General features: G+C 50.6%; 1 protein-coding gene across 1 annotated transcript in view; it reads left to right on the top strand.

The window, feature by feature from the left end:
- The window catches only part of Sorcs2 (sortilin related VPS10 domain containing receptor 2), a 361028-nt gene that overhangs the window by 303206 nt on the left and 37761 nt on the right, over positions 1–20061 (top strand). The window contains exons 4-8 of the mRNA XM_055624007.1: positions 5422–5586; positions 11527–11600; positions 14460–14524; positions 16823–16941; positions 18829–18918. Coding sequence (XP_055479982.1) covers positions 5422–5586; positions 11527–11600; positions 14460–14524; positions 16823–16941; positions 18829–18918 — 513 coding nt within the window. The remainder of the gene's footprint in view (positions 1–5421; positions 5587–11526; positions 11601–14459; positions 14525–16822; positions 16942–18828; positions 18919–20061) is intronic.

The following is a 20061-nucleotide window of genomic DNA, read 5'->3' as shown; positions in this document are numbered from 1 at the left end:
GAAGAAGAAGAAGAAGAAGAAGAAGAAGAAGAAGAAGAAGAAGAAGAGGTAGTAGTGAATGAGACCCTCTGGCTGTTGGCCTCTAGGCTACTTGAATACTCATGAGAATATTCTCCCAAGGAGAAAAACAAACACAAGATCCCATGAGAGTCCAGGTAGAGATGGGGCCAGCCTTCCCCCTCATTCATGAATGCATTCTGTCCCCTATCCACTCAGGACAATTGCCAAGACACCCACACCTGTGCCTGTGGTCACCAGAGGTACAAAATAGGAGTTGCACAGGGCATGCAGTCCAACCAGGAGGCCCATGGCCCATGGCCAGCAGTTGCAGTATCAGAGTGCATCATGGGAAAGAGCATTAATGAGGGGCATGTGGGTTCCAAGCAGAGGATTGGCTAAAACATGTGTACATCTGGGACCTTGGTGGAAAAAGGGATGTCAAGTAGGTGTTTGGTGAGCCAAACACAGGGTATCTGGGTGGCTTGTGTCTTTTTTCTTCTTGTCCAGGTGTCTACACATAGTTTGTACTATTGAAGGAAAGACAGAAGGATGTGCCAAAGGGACACAGGGAAGAGCGGAAAGTTCCTGAGAGTTGCAGCTGGCTGCCTTGAGAAAAAAACAGTTTATGAATTACAATGCAGAGTATAAAATAAATATTCATGGTCCCCTGGTGATATTACTGAATGATTAAGTAAATAGCAGGGGAGGGGAGGCCAGCTCCAGCGCAGAATTCCACACACTACTCAGCTGCTTCACTCTCAGGGTGGCAGGATGCAGTCCTACGCCAAAGAGGACGGAAGAGCCAGCCACAGCAGAGGGGCCTGACAAACGCCGCCCGCCAGCCAGGGCACAGGCACCGCAGTGTCCTGATGACTGCCTTCCTCTGTGATCTTCTAGCAAGTGCCATTGCAGTGGTATTTGCCACAAGATCACAGGCAATTGGAAGCTCAACGTGTGTGGGGGGATCCCAGGAGGGACCCCTGTAGGAACCAACCCCATGCCTCTCCACTGCCCATCATCTAAACAAGGGAAGCCCAAAACGCATTGCAGGGTGCCACAAGCTTCTTATAACTCAGTCTCTGCGACACAGGGAACAGTACTCATCCCTAGGATTCCCCACCCTTTTCTTTTCATACCACTCTGTAGCCCTTCCCTGAGTTACCCCTGCTCCTTTGAACCTTCATACTCATCTCAGAGGTCGTATCTTTGTCTTTGTTTCAGAGAGTCCTTCCCAGGCCTTCCTGAACAGAGATAGTGGGCTTTGTGCTGGAGGAGACTAATTAATGTTCCCAGGAAGCTCATTATGTTTCCTTGGGAAGAAAGTACAATAGGATTATGGTCAGTCAGCTCACTGAGATTGGAGCAGTCTCGATGTGCCGCCCGCTGATCCCCATAGGCCCATCATTATCTTCTCCAGATTAGCTTGACCTCCATCTGAAAGACCATCCCGGGAGTGTCCACAGAGAGGCTGGTTCCGGTGGCCCACACCCTGCTGGAAGCTGTATGCTCTTCTACGGTGCTGGTCCCTAGTCAGCCCACACCAGCTCCCTGCCCAGCACAGTGTCCCTCCCAAAATAAGACCCTGCAGAGAGAGTCATCTGCTTAGACCTTGACCGTGGCTTCCTCCCATGTCAACTTGACATCTGTTTCCCTTCCCTGTGCATCAGTTTCCACACCTAGTAAGTAGAGATAGTAGGATGAGAATTCCCCTTTTAGAGTTCCTTTAGAGTTGAACGCAACATGGTTGCACCATGGAGTGCAGCCGGCCCAGAGTGAGAGAGGCCAGCCTAAGGACTAAGTCTACACAGGAGGATAGTGACTCGAGGAGGATAGTGAGTATGTCTCAACCGTGACTGCACTAGAGGTCACAGCACAAATGAGGGGCAGAAAACCCAGACCCAGAAGGCTCTAAGGCACTGCCAATGCGGGTAGACTGTTTCCTGCATGGAGAACTGGGAGAGTTTCTGGGGGCTTCAGCTTCCCACCAGGAAGTAGACAGCAGACTGGGACTAGAGAGTTCATGGCAGGGAGCCAATCCTCACTAAGCCATCCCCTGCTGTGCCTCAGTGATTGCAGAGCCAAATGGCTATGGTACCCCATGCCTGAATGCTGTGTGGTGGGGTCACTTTCTCAGTTGACCCAGTACACTGACCCTAAGGTCTGACTTGTGAGGAGCCCTCCAACCCCCCCTTTCACCTCTGAAGCCCTCCTGTGAACCCACAGTGTGATATCAGAGTCTTGGCTACCTTTCTTGACTATTCCATGAAGTAGAGGGAAGTCCCAAGCAACTCAAAGGAACTGGCGTCCATGGGGACTTGGCAGCCTAAAAGGATGCTGAAAAGATGGTGGGTCAGGTAGCCTCCCAGATCACAGCAAAGGCCTCACAGCTGGGCTGTCTGAGGTCCTTGATGCCACACAGCTGGGTATTGTGGTGGCTTCTCCTTTGGAAGCTTTGATGGGACTGAACACAGTGTGGAGCCACAGATCACCCCAGTTATGGAGCTTCATCTGCTGCTTTCAGAGATACATGGGACCTGGGGTGCTCACACAGCCTGTGGACCTCCTGTCACCACAAATGCTCCACAGTGGGGCATGCTGTGCACCGAGAAGAGAGGGATGTGGTAGTCCCCACAAAGCCAAGCTGCCAGAGTCTCCCAAATGACCCATTCCCGTGAGCCTCTTGGGGGCCTGCCTCCAGCAGAACCAAATCTGTGTTGTGGAAACATAAGCTGAATGGCTCTCCCTTCCCCCTTGGCAGAGTTCCTGCCTCAGTTAACAATGTTCTATGACAGGGGCTGAATATGGACTGCTCACCCAGGATGAGGGCTGGACATCCAAGGGAGGGTATGCTGGATTCCACTCCTGGAGGTCCAGGGGCCATTTTTCTCTGCCTCTTCTAGCACCATGTGTCCAGCTGCCAAGGTCACCATCTCTGTGCCCTTGGCCTCTCTTATTAGGACACTATTGCTGGACTTACCTTAAATCTAGGATGGCCTCCTCTTGAGATCCTGCCCCTGTCACTAATGACCATGTTTCCAAGTAAGGTCCTTGTTGTGAGTGCATCAGAAAAACAAATGGATATGTTTCTATCCTTCCACAATGTCAGAATGTATTGATTGGCTAGTATTCAATTCACAAGTGACCTCAGTCTGTTGTCTGAAATTTTGCCAACTAGTCTTGATTCCCTCGATAGCTGTCCAAGGTGTGGATACTGGTTATTTATTTCAATCTTAATTATCAATATTAACTCTCAGATAACAGTTTCATAGAATGCAGATGTGTGTGTGTGTGTGTGCGTGTGTGTGTGTGTGTGTGTGTGTGTTCCTACCTATCTCTATATGTAGGTGTCCTGGTTTGTTCTTTGTCAGCTTGAGAAGAGAGAACTACAGTTGAGAAAATGTCACACCAGATTGGCCTGTGGGAAATGTTCTTCATTAGTGTGTAATAAGGGAGAGCTCAGCTCACTGTGGGTGGTACCAGCCAGCTCTGTGCAGGTATAAGAAAGCATGCTGAGCTAAGCTAGTGAGCGGCACTCCTCCATAGCCTCTGCTTCGGTTCCTGCCTTTATGTTCCTGCCTTTTTTGAGTTCCTGATCTGACTTCCATTGGTGATGAAGTGTGACCTGAGAGTTGTAAGCCTAAATAAGCCCTTTTCTCCCCAAGTTGCTTTTAGTCATAGTGTTTATCATAACAATAGAAACCCTCACTAAAACAGTAGGTTACAACGTGGATACAAAAACTGAAGAGGCCTAGCAGGTTCAAGAATTTGAGAGACCTAACCGAAAGCAAGCCAAAGCCAGTGTGGGTGAAAAGAAACTTTATGGAACTAAGATGATGGGGTGCGCTAGAAGCTGTGCTGCAAAATCAGCCATGGGGGTCAGAGCTGAGCTGAGCTTCAAACTCAATGCAACTCCAGGAATAAGGTGCAGAACCGTGGGGCCTGGAGACTGTAAGAGGAAGGGCAGGCCCAGATACAGAGGGATGGTCAGGTGGCTGAATGGATGTCAGGTCTATACGGGCATAACAGGTGGGCAGAGAGAAGGACAACGGTCAGAGTAGGCCATAGCCACCATGGAAACCGAGTTAAGCTGAAGCCTTTGGGCCAGTTGGGAGTTCTCTGCTTCATGTCCCTTGATGCACATGTGAGTCACGTGACAGGCAGGTCACCATCACGGTGTCAGGTGACCTCGTCTTCGTTTTAAATTTTAAATTTTACTCTTTACATAAATGGCATCCTCACTGCCATCTCCTCCATCCCCCCTCCCAGTCTCACCCCTAGCACACCCCCTCTCCCATAGATCTACTCCTCCTCCGTTTTCCACCAAAAAGAAAAAAAAAAAGATTAGAGCTCCCAGGGATATTAACTGAACATGACATAACAAATTAAAATAAGACTAGGTACAAACCCTCATAGCAAGGCTGGATGAGGTGACACATTAGGAGGAAAAGGGTTGCAAGTATAGGCAAGCGAGTCAGAGGTAACCCCCATTTCAGCTGTTAGGGGTCCCACAAGAACACCAACTGGGCAACTCTAATGTGTAGGCAGAGGCTCTCACACAGCCCTATAACAGAGTTCGTGATTGGCATTTCAGTCTCTGTGAGTCCTGTAGGCTCTGCTCAGTAGATTCTGTGGGCCATGCCCTCTTGGTGACCTCTTCTTTATGGTGTTCAGATGAAGGTGTTGCACCCTTTCCTCAGTCTGGTGCGTAATAAGTTCCTGACCTGTTTCTCCTGAGGTGATTTAATACATTCATTTACTCAGAGAGTCGAGTTTACTTTGATAAATCTCCATGATGACACCCTTCCTGCTTTTAGGGATAGGTCATTTTGCTGGCTAGGTGGTCATGTTTACGTGCCCACCAAGGCACAGTCACCCCGTCCCTGTGTTTGTGTTCACAATAGATCCAAATGCCCCTGGTAACATTTACTCTTTGCAGACAAGGAACAGACCCCAAACCACTTTTTACACAACATGAAGGTCTTAGGGCATGATGTGCTTTCAAAACTCACTCTCCCAGGGCCTTAGAGTGTGGGTGCATCATTTCAGGAGACACTAGTCAGCTGGCTGTGGTGACCTTGGAGTAGCCCTCCCACCTCCACCAGCTCCCCATCCACCTTTTAAGCCCAGGGCTAGCACAACCTAATCCAGCATCCTCCTCTGCAGGCAGATGCCTCCACTCCCATCACCCACATCCCACACATCCTGAGTACTAAATAGTCCTTGAAGTCCTCATTCAGACATCCTGGGCAATACCCACACCTGCCTCAGCTCTCCTCAGAGCCTTGAACGTCAGGATTCCAGGCCAAGCCACAGCTCTGCCACAGGGCCTTCATGAAAGAGTGGTTGGGTGGGGAGTGGCAGTGAGGGAGCACACCCCTCCTCTCAGCCACCCCTATTTCAGTCTCACATTCTGCATTTCAGATCATCCTGGTGAGTTCGTCCCTCGGCGACCGGGAACAGAGCCTCTTCCTCAGCACCGATGAGGGTACCACCTTCCAGAAGTACCCTGTCCCCTTCCTTGTGGAGACTCTCCTCTTCCACCCGAAGGAGGAGGACAAGGTTCTTGCTTACACCAAAGACAGCAAGGTAAGAGGACATGGGATGTGAGGCCTCACGACCCATGACCAATCAGATGACCATCAGGACCAAAGCAGCTCTCCTGTCAGGGGACTCCACCCCCCCCCAGCTAATGGGGTACAGCCTTGCTGGAGCTAGGAGGCCTGACCCTCACATTGCCCTTATTGACACACACACACACATACACACACACCCCAGCATGGGGAATCTCACATCAGTGGTGTGTGTTACAATGAGTGGAGGTGGCAGTGAGTGGCCCTTGACACAGGGAGGGCTGTGAGCTGGGTAAGGAGATCTTAGATCATCCTGGGTCCTTGCCCTCTGCCTCTCCTCCTCTCCTTAGGCCAGTAGATGCTCAGATGGTGGGGCACTGGTTGGTTTTGTATAGCCGTGATGTAGCCAGTGACCACAGATTTAAGGGATTAAATGACAGAAATGTGTCTTGTCACAGACCTAGAGGCCAGAAGTGTAAAATTAATAGCTTTGGACGGAGGTCAAGTGCCCCTGAGACTCTGGGAAGAGCTGGTCCTCCTTTTCCAGTCTTGGTGGTTACCATGTGCTTTGGGTTAAATTGACATTGTTGTATCTTGCAGGGCAGCCTAGTTAAGTCTCTTCTCATCTTTAGGATACATACATGGACATGCTTGGTGTGCCTAGTCCATGACTATATATCTGCACCCTCCTGTAGTCCCTGTCTTTCATGAAGACCGAGGGAACTACACTCCAAGCCCACTAGATAATCTCCATATCCTGAAAAGCACCTCTGTGAAGCCCTTTGGGGCCATATGATAGCATGGCCATTAGTTCTAAGCATCAGAGTATACCTACCTTGGAGTGGAAAGACAGGCTGCCACCATACCTTATTGCAGGAAAGAGAAAGGTCCCAGGAAGGGACTCTGGCTCTGGTGATAGCTATGCAGTGCCTGCCACACTGTAGCTATCAAGGAAGAAGAGCCACAGCCCCTCTCCTCCTGCCAGCCAGGCTCTGCTCCTGCCACTTTTGGCTGTACCCAGCCAGAGGTTTGAACACAGCCAGTGGAAAACTGCTATTCATCAGCCCCTAAGACAGGGACAGGCATGAGGCCCAGTGTGGCTCCATTCCCTCAGACCTCTGTACCTGAAGGGCAGCCAGCAGGGACCCACCTTCCATGTTCTCCCAGGGTCCTGTGCCTCGTTCTTGATGTTAACATGCAGCTGTGTGTTTCTGCCAGTGTTTGATCACTGTCTGCCTCCCACACACACCAGGGCTGAGCTCTGGGAAAGTAGCCGTGTTGGTTTTACATTTCACCATTCTAATCTTGAGTGTTTTCTAAAATTCTATGATGGGTGGATACATTATGAACATAGGAAGGGATAGATGAATGAATAGATTTTTGGATAGACTGATAGTTTATAGATAGACGTTTTAAAGGAGTATGAATAGATGAATGGATGGGTTCGGGCATAAGGCCAGATGGGTAAACAGATGAGCACATAGGAATGTGAGATGCGTAGGTAAGTAGTATGGTGGATGATATGTGGATGTAAGGTAGATGGTGAATGAATAGATGAATGGATAGTAGTCGATTAGCTGAATGAACATATGGCTCAATCACAAATTCCTACTAACAGGGATCAGCCAGGTAAGAGAACCCTAAGTAGAACCCTTGGTGGTGGCCAAGCCCATCTTTCCCCAGAGCCCAGCCTCCTCTCCAAGGTCTATCACATATTGTCCAGTGTCATGGCCTATGGTTGCCTGTTCCTATCCCTTCCCCTCAGGTCTGCACAGCCTTCTGGGTATTAATAGCGTTACTTAGCCTTCCATGTAATTAGACCAAAGCACAGCTACGCCGAGTTATTTTCCTGAAGAAATTGACTGTGTCGCAATTGCTCTTTAATTTATGGTGCCCTGAAAAATTAATGGAGCTGAAACCACGGTTATTTTCCTTGGCTCTTTTCTGTGATGACAAGGAAAGAAAGGAGAGAGAAAAGGTTTAATTGCTGATATAAAAGGCATGAGGGATTTGGGGAAATCAGTAAGTGATGGGCGGCTTGAGTTTTGTGGGGGCTCGGTGGTCTGTCAATGCTTTCGGATGCCCACGAACCTGGGTGTTTATGGAATCAGGCCAGCTCTGACTCTACAAACCTGCTGTGTGTAGACACTGCTGAGAGGCACACACTGCACACACCTCTGGCTCAGGGCAGTGAATGCTCTGGGAACTGGCTCTGTTCTGGGAAGTACGCTGTTATCACCACACGCATGGAAGGAAATGCAAAAACTTTAGCAGTTGACCAGGCAGAGCCGTACACCAGGTCCAGAACCACCAGGGTAGGCACAAACAAACAGGACTGTCCACTCAGACCCAGACTCTTTGCCTCTGCTCTGTCATTCCCCACCTCTCTTTCACTTCTCTTACCTCCTTCCTCTTCCCAGATGCCTGCTCCTGCTCTAACAAAGGACACTTAGGTGTTCTGCCTCCCTCTATTTCCTCACTACGCAATGATCTGGGACATGGTCTGAGGTACCTTACTGCACTCTGGCCTGGCTACCTGGGTGACACCCAATATACGTTTCTCTCAGGTTTTAGCAAGCTCTGGAGGCTCCTAGAACTAGAAGTCCTTTCCTACCCAGACCTCTTAGGACTGCTGTCTTATCATTCACAGCCTCATCTCTCTGGGCTTGAGCTATGGCTGGCAGAACTGGGGTCACTGACTTCTAAAATATGGCCAGATGCACCTTGTTTTGCTTGTTTTGCTTTGCTCCATTATACCCCACCTCTCTTCCAGTCAAGAACCTCTTCTGGGGCTGAGGAGAAGGTTCAGTCTGCAAAGTGCTTTTTGGACAAGCATGAGGACCTGAATTCACATCCCAGCTCCTATGTAAAAGTCAGAGTGTGTGTTTGTCTCCGCATCTCAGAGCTGAGCATGGTCCCTGAGACATGCTGGAGACCAGAAGTGCCCCCAAGGAGAGAAATAGAGAGAGAGGGGAGAGAGAGAGAGAGAGAGAGAGAGAGAGAGAGAGAGAACACCTCATCTCGCTTTGGTTTTCCAAACCCCGTGAATGCATTCCTCCTCTGACCTGTCAGTTTAGCTGCAAGGGAGTCAACGGAATGGCAGGTGTTAGTAAAGACAACAAGGCATTCTAAGCAATGGAGAATGAAAGCTAAGGACCTTCAATGGTGATGTCACCACAGCTTAGGGCAGAGCTGCTACCTCTCTGATCACATTTGGGGGTCACTGATACACTCCCATGTTATAACTGCCCTTGATATCACCTTCTCCTTATCTTGACTGCACTTTCTCACTTTACCTTTTCTCAGAGCAACAAAACTTTAAAATGCATCCCACTGCTCTCCTGAGACACACACTCTAAAGCTGATCTACCACCCTGTCACAGGCTACCTCTATGCAGATTTTAGCTACTGGAACTAGGGCAATATCTCCAATGTTCATTCATGTTTATTTTCTGTTTATCTTTTATTAAGCAGAACTTTTCTATTTCTGCAGCAATTGATGGCAGATAGTAAAATCAGAGCCTCCTCCCCAACCCCTCACGAGACTAAATTGGAAAGGCTACATAAAACTCTGGGATGGGCATCATAAACACAAGCACGTTGGTGGTGATAACAATGATAATGCCACTTATTAATGCGTAAACTTTGTCTCCAGGCCCCTAAATGCTTGTCTTCTGGACTGACTGGCTATAGGTGTGAGCAATGGTTTACCAATTTGAAGATGGATAAACTGAGTTGTGATCTGGAAAGGGGCTGGTCATTCATATGACCAAGAGAGAGGGACAGAATTGACCAAGCATCCTTCTTATGGGCACATTTTTCCACTGACATAGTACTGTGAACCCAAGTCTATGAGATGAGACTTGCTGCTATGTGCAAATGCTGTGTCATGCTGAGCAATGTATTTACCTCCATAAGCCTTAGTTCTCCCATCTTGTAAAGATAGAAAAATTATCCATTTAATGGTTGTGTCTTTGAGAGAGACAGAGAGACAGAGAGAGATAGTCTGTGTGAGCCTAAGTGTGTGTTTCTGTGTGGGCTTTCAGTGAGACAGTGTTTGATATAAATCACAGCCATGGGTACCCATGTGCCTTGATAGTTATTGAGCCTTAGATCATGGCAGTCATGAATCCAGGGAGGTCACAGGTCACAGGAGTACCGTGCCTGGCCGGCAGTCATTCTAGAGAGGAATCCTTCCTTGTTTGACTCCCTTTTACAAATGGAAGGCAGTGCTTTCTTATCATGTGATCCAGAGCAGGTGTCTATACATAACGTCCAGCTACTTGTTAAGTTCGTTTGGCATTCAGCCATGCCTGCATGTCTAACCTGGATTCCTGACTCTCTTAGCTTCTGCTTAAAGGCAGAGGTGAGAGTTCCCATAGAGACCACTCAGCCCACCAAGCCAGAAATACTTACTCTCCTGCCCTCTCTAGCTAGCCCTTGCCCCACGGCCAAATGTGCTCATTCATTCAGAAAACTCACTGGCATACCTGGCAGACAAGGATCTATTCAGCAATGGTGCAGAAGGTGAGGCAGGCGGGTGAGTGCCCCAGGCAGCCAAGGGTACACAGAGATGGGAAATGGAATGGAAGGAATTGAGCCTGAAGCTGGGGGCTCCAAATCCAGGGTCAATTCCCAGTGCTTTGTTCTGAGCTGAGGGGCTTCCACTGCATGTTACCCAGCTCCCTGGCACTTTATAGGGTGACTGAGGTATCCCACTATGCCCCTTTAAGGCTGGAATGCGGAATCCTGGATTTTAACATGGGAAACTGAGGCTTAGAAGAAGCCGGAACACATGCATGGTTGAGCAGCTGTGGATGAAGGGCTCTGACAGAAGCCACGCCGCTGGAGTCTCAGGCTCCCCCTTCAGAATGTCACTGGCAAGGGTGATGTTCGGTGATTGAGGAAACTGAATGTCCTAAAGGCAGAGAGCAGAGGCAGAGCGCTGTCAGCTGCAAGTAACAGACAGCGCCACACAGCTCAATGTGCAGAACTGTGTGGGGCCAAAGGGGCTTCCAATGCCCACACATCTCCAGAAAGAGAGGAAGGGCACAGTTGTCACAGTAAGCCAACGCTGGAGGTGACACCCATAAAACCATAAAATAATGCAAGTCGAAGATGCCCTTGGGACCATGGTGACAGACTCACCGCATCCATGCCTTCTCTCTCAGTATGTGAAAGGTTAGCATTAAAACCATTCAAGGAAGACATGAGAATGCAGGGCCTGGGACATAGGAGAATTAGGGACATGTGTGCTGGGATTCGCTGTGTCTGTCCTGTAGCAAATGCATGCTTGGATTACCTATTCTACAGCTGGGCTCCAAGGCTGGCCAGATGCCAATCAGACTGACTGGAGAGAAGTCAGTCTGCCTCCATTGAGGCCTTCCTGCTGCCCCACCCCCACCATAACAAACAGACAGCTTGCCCAGCAGAAAGCCACTCTATTCAGAACTACTCCCTGACAGCCTGAGAGTTGAAGTCACAGCCCACTCTGGCTTCACCCTCAACCAACAGCCTCTTTCTTGGCCACTGGCAGACAGCAGCAATTCTTGTCCAGTGAGGTCACAGGGCCCTGGACAGAAGTGTCTCCCTCAGAGGGCGTTGGACTCAGGGAAGTCCTGAGAAGGACTGGGGGAGAAAGAAAAGAAGCAGGGCCCCATATGAATCTAGCAGGCCGCATGCACCACCCCAGGCTGGAAAGGAAGGGGGAACCCACCCCTCGGTGGATTTTGTTGTTTGTCCATCTGGGGCTGGACACACCAAGAGTTCACCTGCCAGCCTGTCTGAAAAGACCTCCACATGGAGCCCTCTCTTTGGCTTCAGGCCTTGGTGGTTAGCCTGCAGCTCCAATGTTCCTGCAGGACAAGAATGGCATCCCTTGGGGGAGCCTTGTAGCAGAGCACAGTCACTCAAATTTCCCTGCCAAAGCTCTGTCTCTCTTTTGTCTGCCCTGCAGCTGTATGTGTCGTCTGACCTGGGGAAGAAGTGGACACTTCTGCAGGAACAGGTGACCAAGGACCACGTGTTCTGGTGAGAGCCCTGTCCCCAGGAGCCTTTATCATAGGCCTTGCCCTTTCTTCACCTCAGGGGGTCTCTGGGTTCCTTTGTGGTTTCCTGGAAGTGTCCAGGGCTCTGCATCCCTCAGGCCTTGTTCCTTAGTGACCAAGCAGTGTGGCTTTGTGGCATTCAAGTCCTTCCTTGTCCTCCATATCTATCTACACAGATACACTGGCACAGTATAGCACAGGGTGGCTCAATGCTCCTGGCTGCTCTTCTCTCAACTTCCTGCCAACTCAGCCTCTACCTGCCCTGTGTGCAACCTCCCTTGCTCCATGGCCACTCAGGCACTGCCTACTTAGGCCCACTTTCCTGCCCCACCAGTACCCTGGGTCTCACTCCTCTGGCCCACAATATCCCAATGTTAAGACCTGCTAGGAAACAGATCCATTGTGCCCAGTAGCTTCTGAGGGCTGAAGCACAGGAGAGGGTGAATGAAGGTAGAATGGGCCTCAGGTCTCAAGACAAAGGCCGGAGAAGGGGGGTGTGCTGGCTCTCCATCTGCATGATTTTCTGGATGCTCCTCAGGGAGCTGGGCAGCATTCTAGCCCCACCAACTGAGGCAGACAGCTCTGAGGCTCAGGGACAGGCATCTGCCTAGAGTCCCAGGCAGTAAAAGGGAGCAGGAACCAAGACAGCTGGCTCTAAGCCTACACCATACCCACTGTGACCATGACTCCTTTTCTAGACATGTGCCTACTGCACAGACTTTCTCTTGCATGCACACACATACATGTAATTTTATGTCCTTTTTTGTCTTAGTGCAAATGGACATAAAACTTGGTACTTGCTTCCCAGACAGACCACAGTCCTGTCTCTAATGTATTGCAGGGTAAAAACAAGCCCTTCCCACCCCATCCTCCTGTAGCTGCTTGCTGTCCCTGCAAACATTTAGTTCCCATGATGGTTCTGAACATTGGCTCCTGACATGGGTGCCCTCCTCTCCTGGGAGGAAGTGAGGATTGTCACTCTGTAGCAAATCCCTGGAGTACCTTCTCTGTAGCCAGAGTGCTGTCAGTTACAGGCCCAACACTGGTGTCCTCTAGCAGGAACTGCCCTTTGGGTCACTCCTGACAAGTAAGAACTAAGATCAGGAAGTGGGATTTCTGAGTTCCATGGATATGAAGACCTCATTGAGACTAGCATTGCCACCAAGCCAGGCTAAGGGGTGCCCCAGCCTGGCTCATGGAGGCTCTCTTGCTAGAGGGAAGCCAACACTGAGATGTGGAGATGAAAGGGCTAACATTGAAGCTGCCATTATCTTGGACAAATCAGACTGGCTCTGCCCACAAGCTCCTCCTGTGGCTCAGGGCCGTGCCTGTTATGTGGGAGAATCATAGGACTCTTGGCAGTGCCGCTGTTTAGATCCCTTCTGGAATATGGTGACAGACAAGGGACAGCCCCTGTTGTGAGCAGTAGATAATGCTGTTTTGACAGCTTTGTCCTTGGATCTGCAGCAGAAAGCACCAGAACCTCTGCTCTATCTCAGGCCTGACTCATTAGCAGTGTTGAAGCTACATAACACACTGGCTCATTAAGGAGATCCTGAGGGGTGCGCAGCGAGGCGTCTGTTCTGGGATTGTCACCTCCCCTCGGCGGTCAGCAGTCTTGGAGTAAAAACCACAAAAGCAGACGCTGGCTTTGTTATGAGTGAGCAAATGAATGAGTAAATGAATAGGTGAATGAGTGCAAATGAATGGCTGAGTAAGTGAGCGAGTGAGCATTTAATAGTTTACCAGAGCGCCTAGAACCACCCCTGCTCCCAGGACCCACCAGTGTATGTAGCTATTACCTGGATCTCTATGGCCTCTGCACCAGGAAGGGAGCTTCCTGCCCATGTACATATGTTCTCTCTCTCTCTCTCCTTTCTCTTTCTCTCAGTCTGTCTCTCACTCTCTCATTCTCCCTTCCTCTTCCTCCTTTCTTACCTCTTTTCTGTCTCTCCTATATAAGTGAGCCCGTTTGGGAGTTTGGAAGAGGAGCTGTGCTAGCTGGGATATGTCCCAGCCTGAGCTTCCTGACCCCTTAGCCCTCAGCCCATGTCTTATCCCTCTCTGGCCCCAAGGCCTGGGATGGTGCTGACAGAATAGGTCCCACTGGCTCCTGGGGATGCCGCAGTACTTTTCTAGATGTCCTGTGGCTGCCTTCGGGAGGCAGAGAGTATGGCTCTGAGGGGAGCGTGACTTCTTGCGTCAGGCAGATCTGGTGGGAGCCTGAGGTCACCCTGGTCAGCACCTGAGGTCTTGGGCAAGCCCACAATCCCTGGCCTGTGAAATAGGGAAGTCTGGTGCAGGTTGGGGAGAGTGATATGGAGGAACACTGCCCTCACAGATCCTCTGCCAACACAGGCAGCTTGGGGCGAACTTGGAAGGGGGTTTTCCTTGTGTCCCCTGTAGTGGGCAGCTTGACCAGTCAGCCACCAGAGTAGCTGAGAGGACAGCCACTCAGATCCAGATCCTGGTTGGAATCCCAGTGAACCTCTTAGGGCTATGTGACCATGGAATATCCCTAGTCACTTCTGAGCTTCCCTCCGTGCAGACCAGCGGTCCCAGCCTGTGTTTCAGCCGGGATGGGAGACCCTACGGAAGACCCTAGTGACTCGTACACTGTCCTGTGAACAAACAGGTGCCAGTATCATCAAGCGTGGTCCAGATCTATCCAGCTTCCCCCAGGCTTCTGTTGGAGCTTGTAGGTTTAGTGGGGAGTGCTGTGTCTTCTGGACTCACAGAAAGAGAAGCCTTGGAGGCAGAGAGGCCGTGTGGTTAGTGGAAGCCCAGGGGAAAGGTTTCACTAACCCTTTGCTGATACCACCCTTGACCAATTCTCTTCCAGGGCTGTGTCTGGGGTGGATGCTGATCCCAACCTGGTCCACATGGAAGCACAGGACCTCAGTGGAGGTAAGTGAGAGCTGTGCAGTCCCGGGTATCCCCGAGGCTCCTTGTCCAGTGACGGACGCTGCTCAGCCTGGCCCTTGTTCATTGGTGCATCCTCAGCGGCCAGCCCTGTGCACCGACCTCACTGTGTTCTGATGAGTCATAATTTGAAGCTCGCTTGTTTCCCGCTGGGGGTGAACTGAAGTGGAGGAGCCCTGCTCTGTGGAAAGTCTATTAAAAGGGCAATTTGTTCCAGCTCCTGAGCATTGAGTGTTTCCTACCGCATGGCCCCACCCAGCCTGCTGTGAGGGCTGAGATTTCTCTGGGTCTCTGGGGTTTCCCTTCCACAGGCAGGGCCAGGTCACCCCAGCCACTAACTTCCTATTGCTTATAGCACAGGGCCTTCACACTGAACAAGTCCACACACTTATATATGCATGTTAGTCTCTTGTGTTGTGTTGGCAGAGGTTGATGCCCTGGCAGTCCTATGCAGTCTACAGGCACCAGCCAGGTGGCGCACTGGGGCTCCTGGGCAGGAAGGGGAAAAGGAAGTGGGTTGATGCCTGTGGCCAACAGTGGATTCACACAGGTTAGTTCTCTGGGCAGTATACTGCTGCCAGGTGATGGATGACAAAGGACATTTCCAAGTTCTCGGCCAGGACTCCGTGCCTCAAAGGGTGGAACCAAATGGTACCACAGCTGCTGTTTTGGTAGGCAATGAACAAAGCTCAGAGAGAAGGGCCATTGGTTTGCCAAGTCTTAGGACACACACCCCATGCAGGGATGTACAAAGGTGACTCCCAGAAGGGTCCATGTGACAGTAGGCTGTCTGAGAATCAGGATGTGTCATGCGCCAGAGGAAAGATAGACTGAGTCCTGGGGCAGAGCTGTTGAGGTTCTTCATATAGCCTCCATCTTGGAGGAAGCAGACCCTATGTGCAGCAGCCTGAACTCTGTGTCAAGAACCCTCAGACCAACTTGGCTCATGAGTGAGGACCCTCCCTAGCTTCTGAAGACCTAATTTCTACACTCACTACCCCTCAGCCTGGAGCCCTGCAGAAACAGTCTTCAGAGCCTGACAGCAGACCATGCAAAATCCTGAGGTCTCGTCTCCTAACCTGTTGTACCCATTATCCTCCAGAGGAACCAGCTCCAAGATCACCACATCCCGTTATCTAGCTGGGACTGCCTGTCTCCATTTATCCATCACAGGCTTCTTTTTCCCCTATCACCCCAGGCCACCTTTCCATCTGCTCTGCCAGCCACTCCTTAGGATGCTCCAGCACCCACCTTTCCTGTGCATCCCCTGGTCCGACAGCTTCTTGAGGCTGAGTGCTGACTGGTTGTCAGCCTCCTCAGAAGAACTGTTAAATGAAGTCAGGTACCCTGAGTGCCTTGTGTAGGTGTCCTGCCTGTGTGATGGACAGAATCATGCTCACTGCCCCCACTCTACTGTAGTGACCTCATCTGTCAGTCTGCCTCTCTCCAGAGCAGCAGTTCTCACTGCTCCCAAGAGCCAGTCCTCCATGACAGCAACTCATTGCGCAGGACCTTCCTCAGGCAGTTTCCACGTGAATAGTTCATGAATGACAGTGAGAGTAAGAGAATGAATGAATGAATGAATGAATGAATGAATGAATGAATGAGCAGGTGAATGAATGAGTGAAACAATGAGTGAGTGATTGACCAAATGAAGAATTAGTGAATGAGTGAGTATAGCAATGAGTGGGTGGATGAGTGAATGAATGAATGAGTGAGCGAGTTAGTCGATGAGTGATAAAATAACAGCCAGCAAGTGAATGATCCAGGACTTGAGTGAGTGGAATGTCCACAGTATGTCTGTTTCCACTGGCCCTGGAAACTCCTCTCAGCTCAGAGACAGCAACTTCCTGGCAGAACCTAAGTTCAGTTTGCTGTGCTGGAGTTTGTGAAGAAAGATGGGAACTTTGGCTTAGAGTTGGGAAGAAAGAGTGCCTAGAGCCACCCACTCTTGTCCAGGAAGGCGCCCAGGTCTGTGAGAGGGTAGGGCTTGGACTGGGTGGGACCTCGTGAGGTTCCTGGTATGTCTGATTGTCCCTTTCTTTGGATAATGGCTCTCCAACATGCCAGCAATTTCTCCCAGAGAGTTAAAGATGTCCTGAGTGGTCCCTGGCCCCACTGGGCTGGCATCATGGCAGGCAAGCCCTTTTGAAAAGCAAGGCTCTAGACCAAGCCAAGGTGCTGGCTGTATTGAGCGGTGGGAGCCGAGCAAGCCTCTCCGCTTCTGCATCTCTGCCACCCTCAGTGGGGTCTGCATGTCCTGGCTGCTTTTGTCCTCTGCAGACTATCGGTACTTCACCTGCCTGACCCACAACTGCTCAGCTCAGTCCCACGCGGCACCCTTCGCTGGCCCCATCGACCGTGGCTCCCTGACCGTGCAGGATGAATACATTTTTCTGAAGGTGAGTGCTCCAGGTGCTGGGAGGTGACAGCGTGTGAGCCTTTGCCATCAGAAGAGGCAGTAAAACAACACTTCACTTCTAAATGCCACATAGCAGGGCTCGGTGTCTCTACATCTCTATGGTGGCTTGGAGCATGTTCAGAGGCCTCCAGGCAGAACCTTGGCTCAAGATTGTTCCTGACTTTCTCTGCCCACCAGCCCCTCCCCACCATCTGGGGCCCACAAAATCCAAGTATATCTATTTCTCATGGTTCCTTTCATGCTTTGGATCTTATCATGGGTGTTCTGGTTAATGAACCCCCGTAACCAGGACACTGCTGCGGTACCCCAGTATAGATCTCGGGCCACTTGTGAAAAGCTAGTGAACCCTGGCTGGGAAGCTTCTTGACCACTTCTAGATGGGAAGCTGACCCCTGTTAGAGCATCTTGCCCTCTGTACGGCACAGAGTACCTTGTCTTATTTATTTCCTTATGCTGGGATGAAGTACCTGACAAAAGCCCCCCAAGGATGAAGGGTTTCTTCCACTTTACAATTCCAGGAATACAATTCGTACGTCAGGGAAGGCACGGCAACAGGAGTGAGGCAGCTGTTCAGTCATGCGCAGCCAGAGAGCAGAGTGTGAATTCCGCTCACTTTCCCCTCTTTATTCAGTCCTCGATTCCAGCTCACGGAATGGCGCTGCCTACATTTAGGGTGGCTTTCCCACCTCAGTGAACCGGGATAACCTTTCACAGACAAGTCCACAGACTGGTTTCCATGATGATTCTAGATCCCATAAAGTTGGTAACCGTCTATCACTTTCTCCAAGCTCATCTAGAGGCAGGCCGTTTCCTTGGGTCCCACTGCTGGTCCCTGCTCTGCCATCTGGAACCTTGTGAGACAAGCTCAAAGCCTCCTGAAAAAAAAAAAAAAAAACCTCCAGAGAATAGCACAGTAGCCCAGTGTCCTTCCCATAGTTCTTCCCTGCCCAGTCTCCATGACACTGCTCCCTCTGCATGAGCCATCACACTAGTGCTGGCCCTTCTCCCAGCCTGGCAGGAAACCCTGAGCCCCAACTGACCCTGTAGTGTGTCACCAGTGCCCGGGCCTACCAAATCTCCCCTGCTTTTCATTGTATCTATGAGCTCCTGTGTCTGTCTTTTTTTGGTAGCTGCTGGTTTCTGTTGCCGGAGAGAATACCAAGCCCCAGAAACACACAGTAGTAGCCTTGCCAAGATCACAACCAGGAAATTGCATTCCACCCTTCCATCTGGGTGTTCTGTGAGGGTGGAGGTAGTCAGGTGGGGTGCCCAGCTGCTGCTTCTTGCCTGGCTCACGTCAGACCAGTTGACACTATCACTTTCCAACTGGGATGGCTGGCATCTGGCATGTCCCTTGTCCCATGGCCATATCTTTGGTCTGCCCTGGTAGAATAGTGCTTACTCAGGAAGAGGGGTCGACAGAAGACTCCAGAAACTCTCTGTCAAGCCATCCTTGGGGCACACCCAGAGCCTCATTAGTCTGGGGACAGTAAATGTAAGGTTACCCCATAAGAAATAGCTGGCTTGCTACGCATGCCTGTTCCACATTCAGGCTGGATCTTCCCTGCTCCGTTAATCTTTTCTGGAGATGCTCTCATAGGCTCACCACAGTGAGGTGGGACTCACTGTCTCCTAGGTGACTCAATCCAGCGCCTATCCTTTGGTGACTCTGAGTCCAGCACCGTCCGTTAGGTGACTCAGTCCAGCACTGTCCCCTAGGTGACTCTGGGTACAGCAAAGCTGCAGTCAAGAGAAACCACCATCACTGTAAGCAAAGGGCATGGCCACCGGCTGAGCAGTCTGCTTTCAAACGGAGAGTGGGGTTTTACTGAAGATTCTGTCACTTGATGCTGTGCTTCTCCCCTAGGTAACATCAACAAACCGAACCAAATACTATGTCTCCTATCGCCGCAGTGACTTTGTCCTAATGAAGCTGCCCAAATATGCCCTGCCCAAGGTGAGGTGGCCCGTCCATACCCTGTGCCAGATGCGGGCTGTGGGGGTTTGGGGTTCCAAGGTCAAGTGGGATAGGAAAGAATGGATGTGGCCACCCTTCCCCTGCCTGCCCAGCCACTGCTCCAGCCAACCAGGCCTCAGATTGTGGCATCTCTGTCCTCTGGACACATAAAATCTGGACAGGAAGCTTGGGAATAAAGCATCTATTGGGAAGAGCATGAAAAAGCAGTTAGAGAAGAGAGCAGAGCATGTGCGAAGGACCTAGGGCTCCTCTCACAGGCAGGAGCGATAAGTAACTGTCTCTGGGAGAGTCCTAATCACACTTGATAAGAAATGTTAATGAACTAGTATTTTCCTTCTGCAAACCTCTCCAGGCCATGTGCGCCAACATAGATACACAATCAAGGTTTTGTGCATCTATTTACAACAGAGTTAGGGAACGGTTTTGCTTGCTTCTCGAAAAGTGAAAGGAGTGAGGAACGTAAGTGGAATTTTATGAGGGTGGAAAGTATTTGTCACAGTAGTCAGCAAGGCTTTTGTGTGACCCTTCTCAGTACTGGCCCACAGGAGGGGACATGAGCAGCCTTCTGAGAAAGGAACCAATCGGAACCCTCACAACAGCAGGCTAACAGCGCTCAAGAAGCATTCTAGAGACCTTCCACATCTCTGATGTGGCAGTTTCCCTTCTTAGAATTTATGGGAAGGAAATAAGCAGAGAGGCAGGGAGGGACCCGAGCCTGGAAACATCTCCCCCGTCCTCCAGAGCAGGGACACGGCTCAGTGAAATATGGCTGGGCCACAAATGGGTATCATGCAGTCATTAAAAGTAGTGTTTATAAATAACGTCCGTGGCAGAGGAAGAGACACCCGCGTGGTGTGCAGAGCAAGCTATAAACCAGACTCGGAGAGTATGTGAATCATGCTTAGGAGAGAGCCTGAACATAAACATGTTGAAGTGTTAATTCCAGGTCTCTCCAGAGGGGCACTGTGGATGGGCCCAAGCCGCTTCATAGCTTATAGGAAACGCTTATCCAGGGCATCTAACCAGCTTCTGTAAGTGGCGTTCGATCAGGACTGTCACCTGAATTACTGCACCCCGCCACCATGCAGGCTTCCCCATAAGCTTGACCCTGCCAAGCCTTCT

This window comes from Psammomys obesus, unplaced genomic scaffold (assembly GCF_907164565.1).
Source record: "Psammomys obesus unplaced genomic scaffold, mPsaObe1.curated_primary_1811, whole genome shotgun sequence".
Classification (NCBI taxonomy): domain Eukaryota; kingdom Metazoa; phylum Chordata; class Mammalia; order Rodentia; family Muridae; genus Psammomys; species Psammomys obesus.
This window is presented reverse-complemented; position numbering and strand designations above follow the sequence as displayed.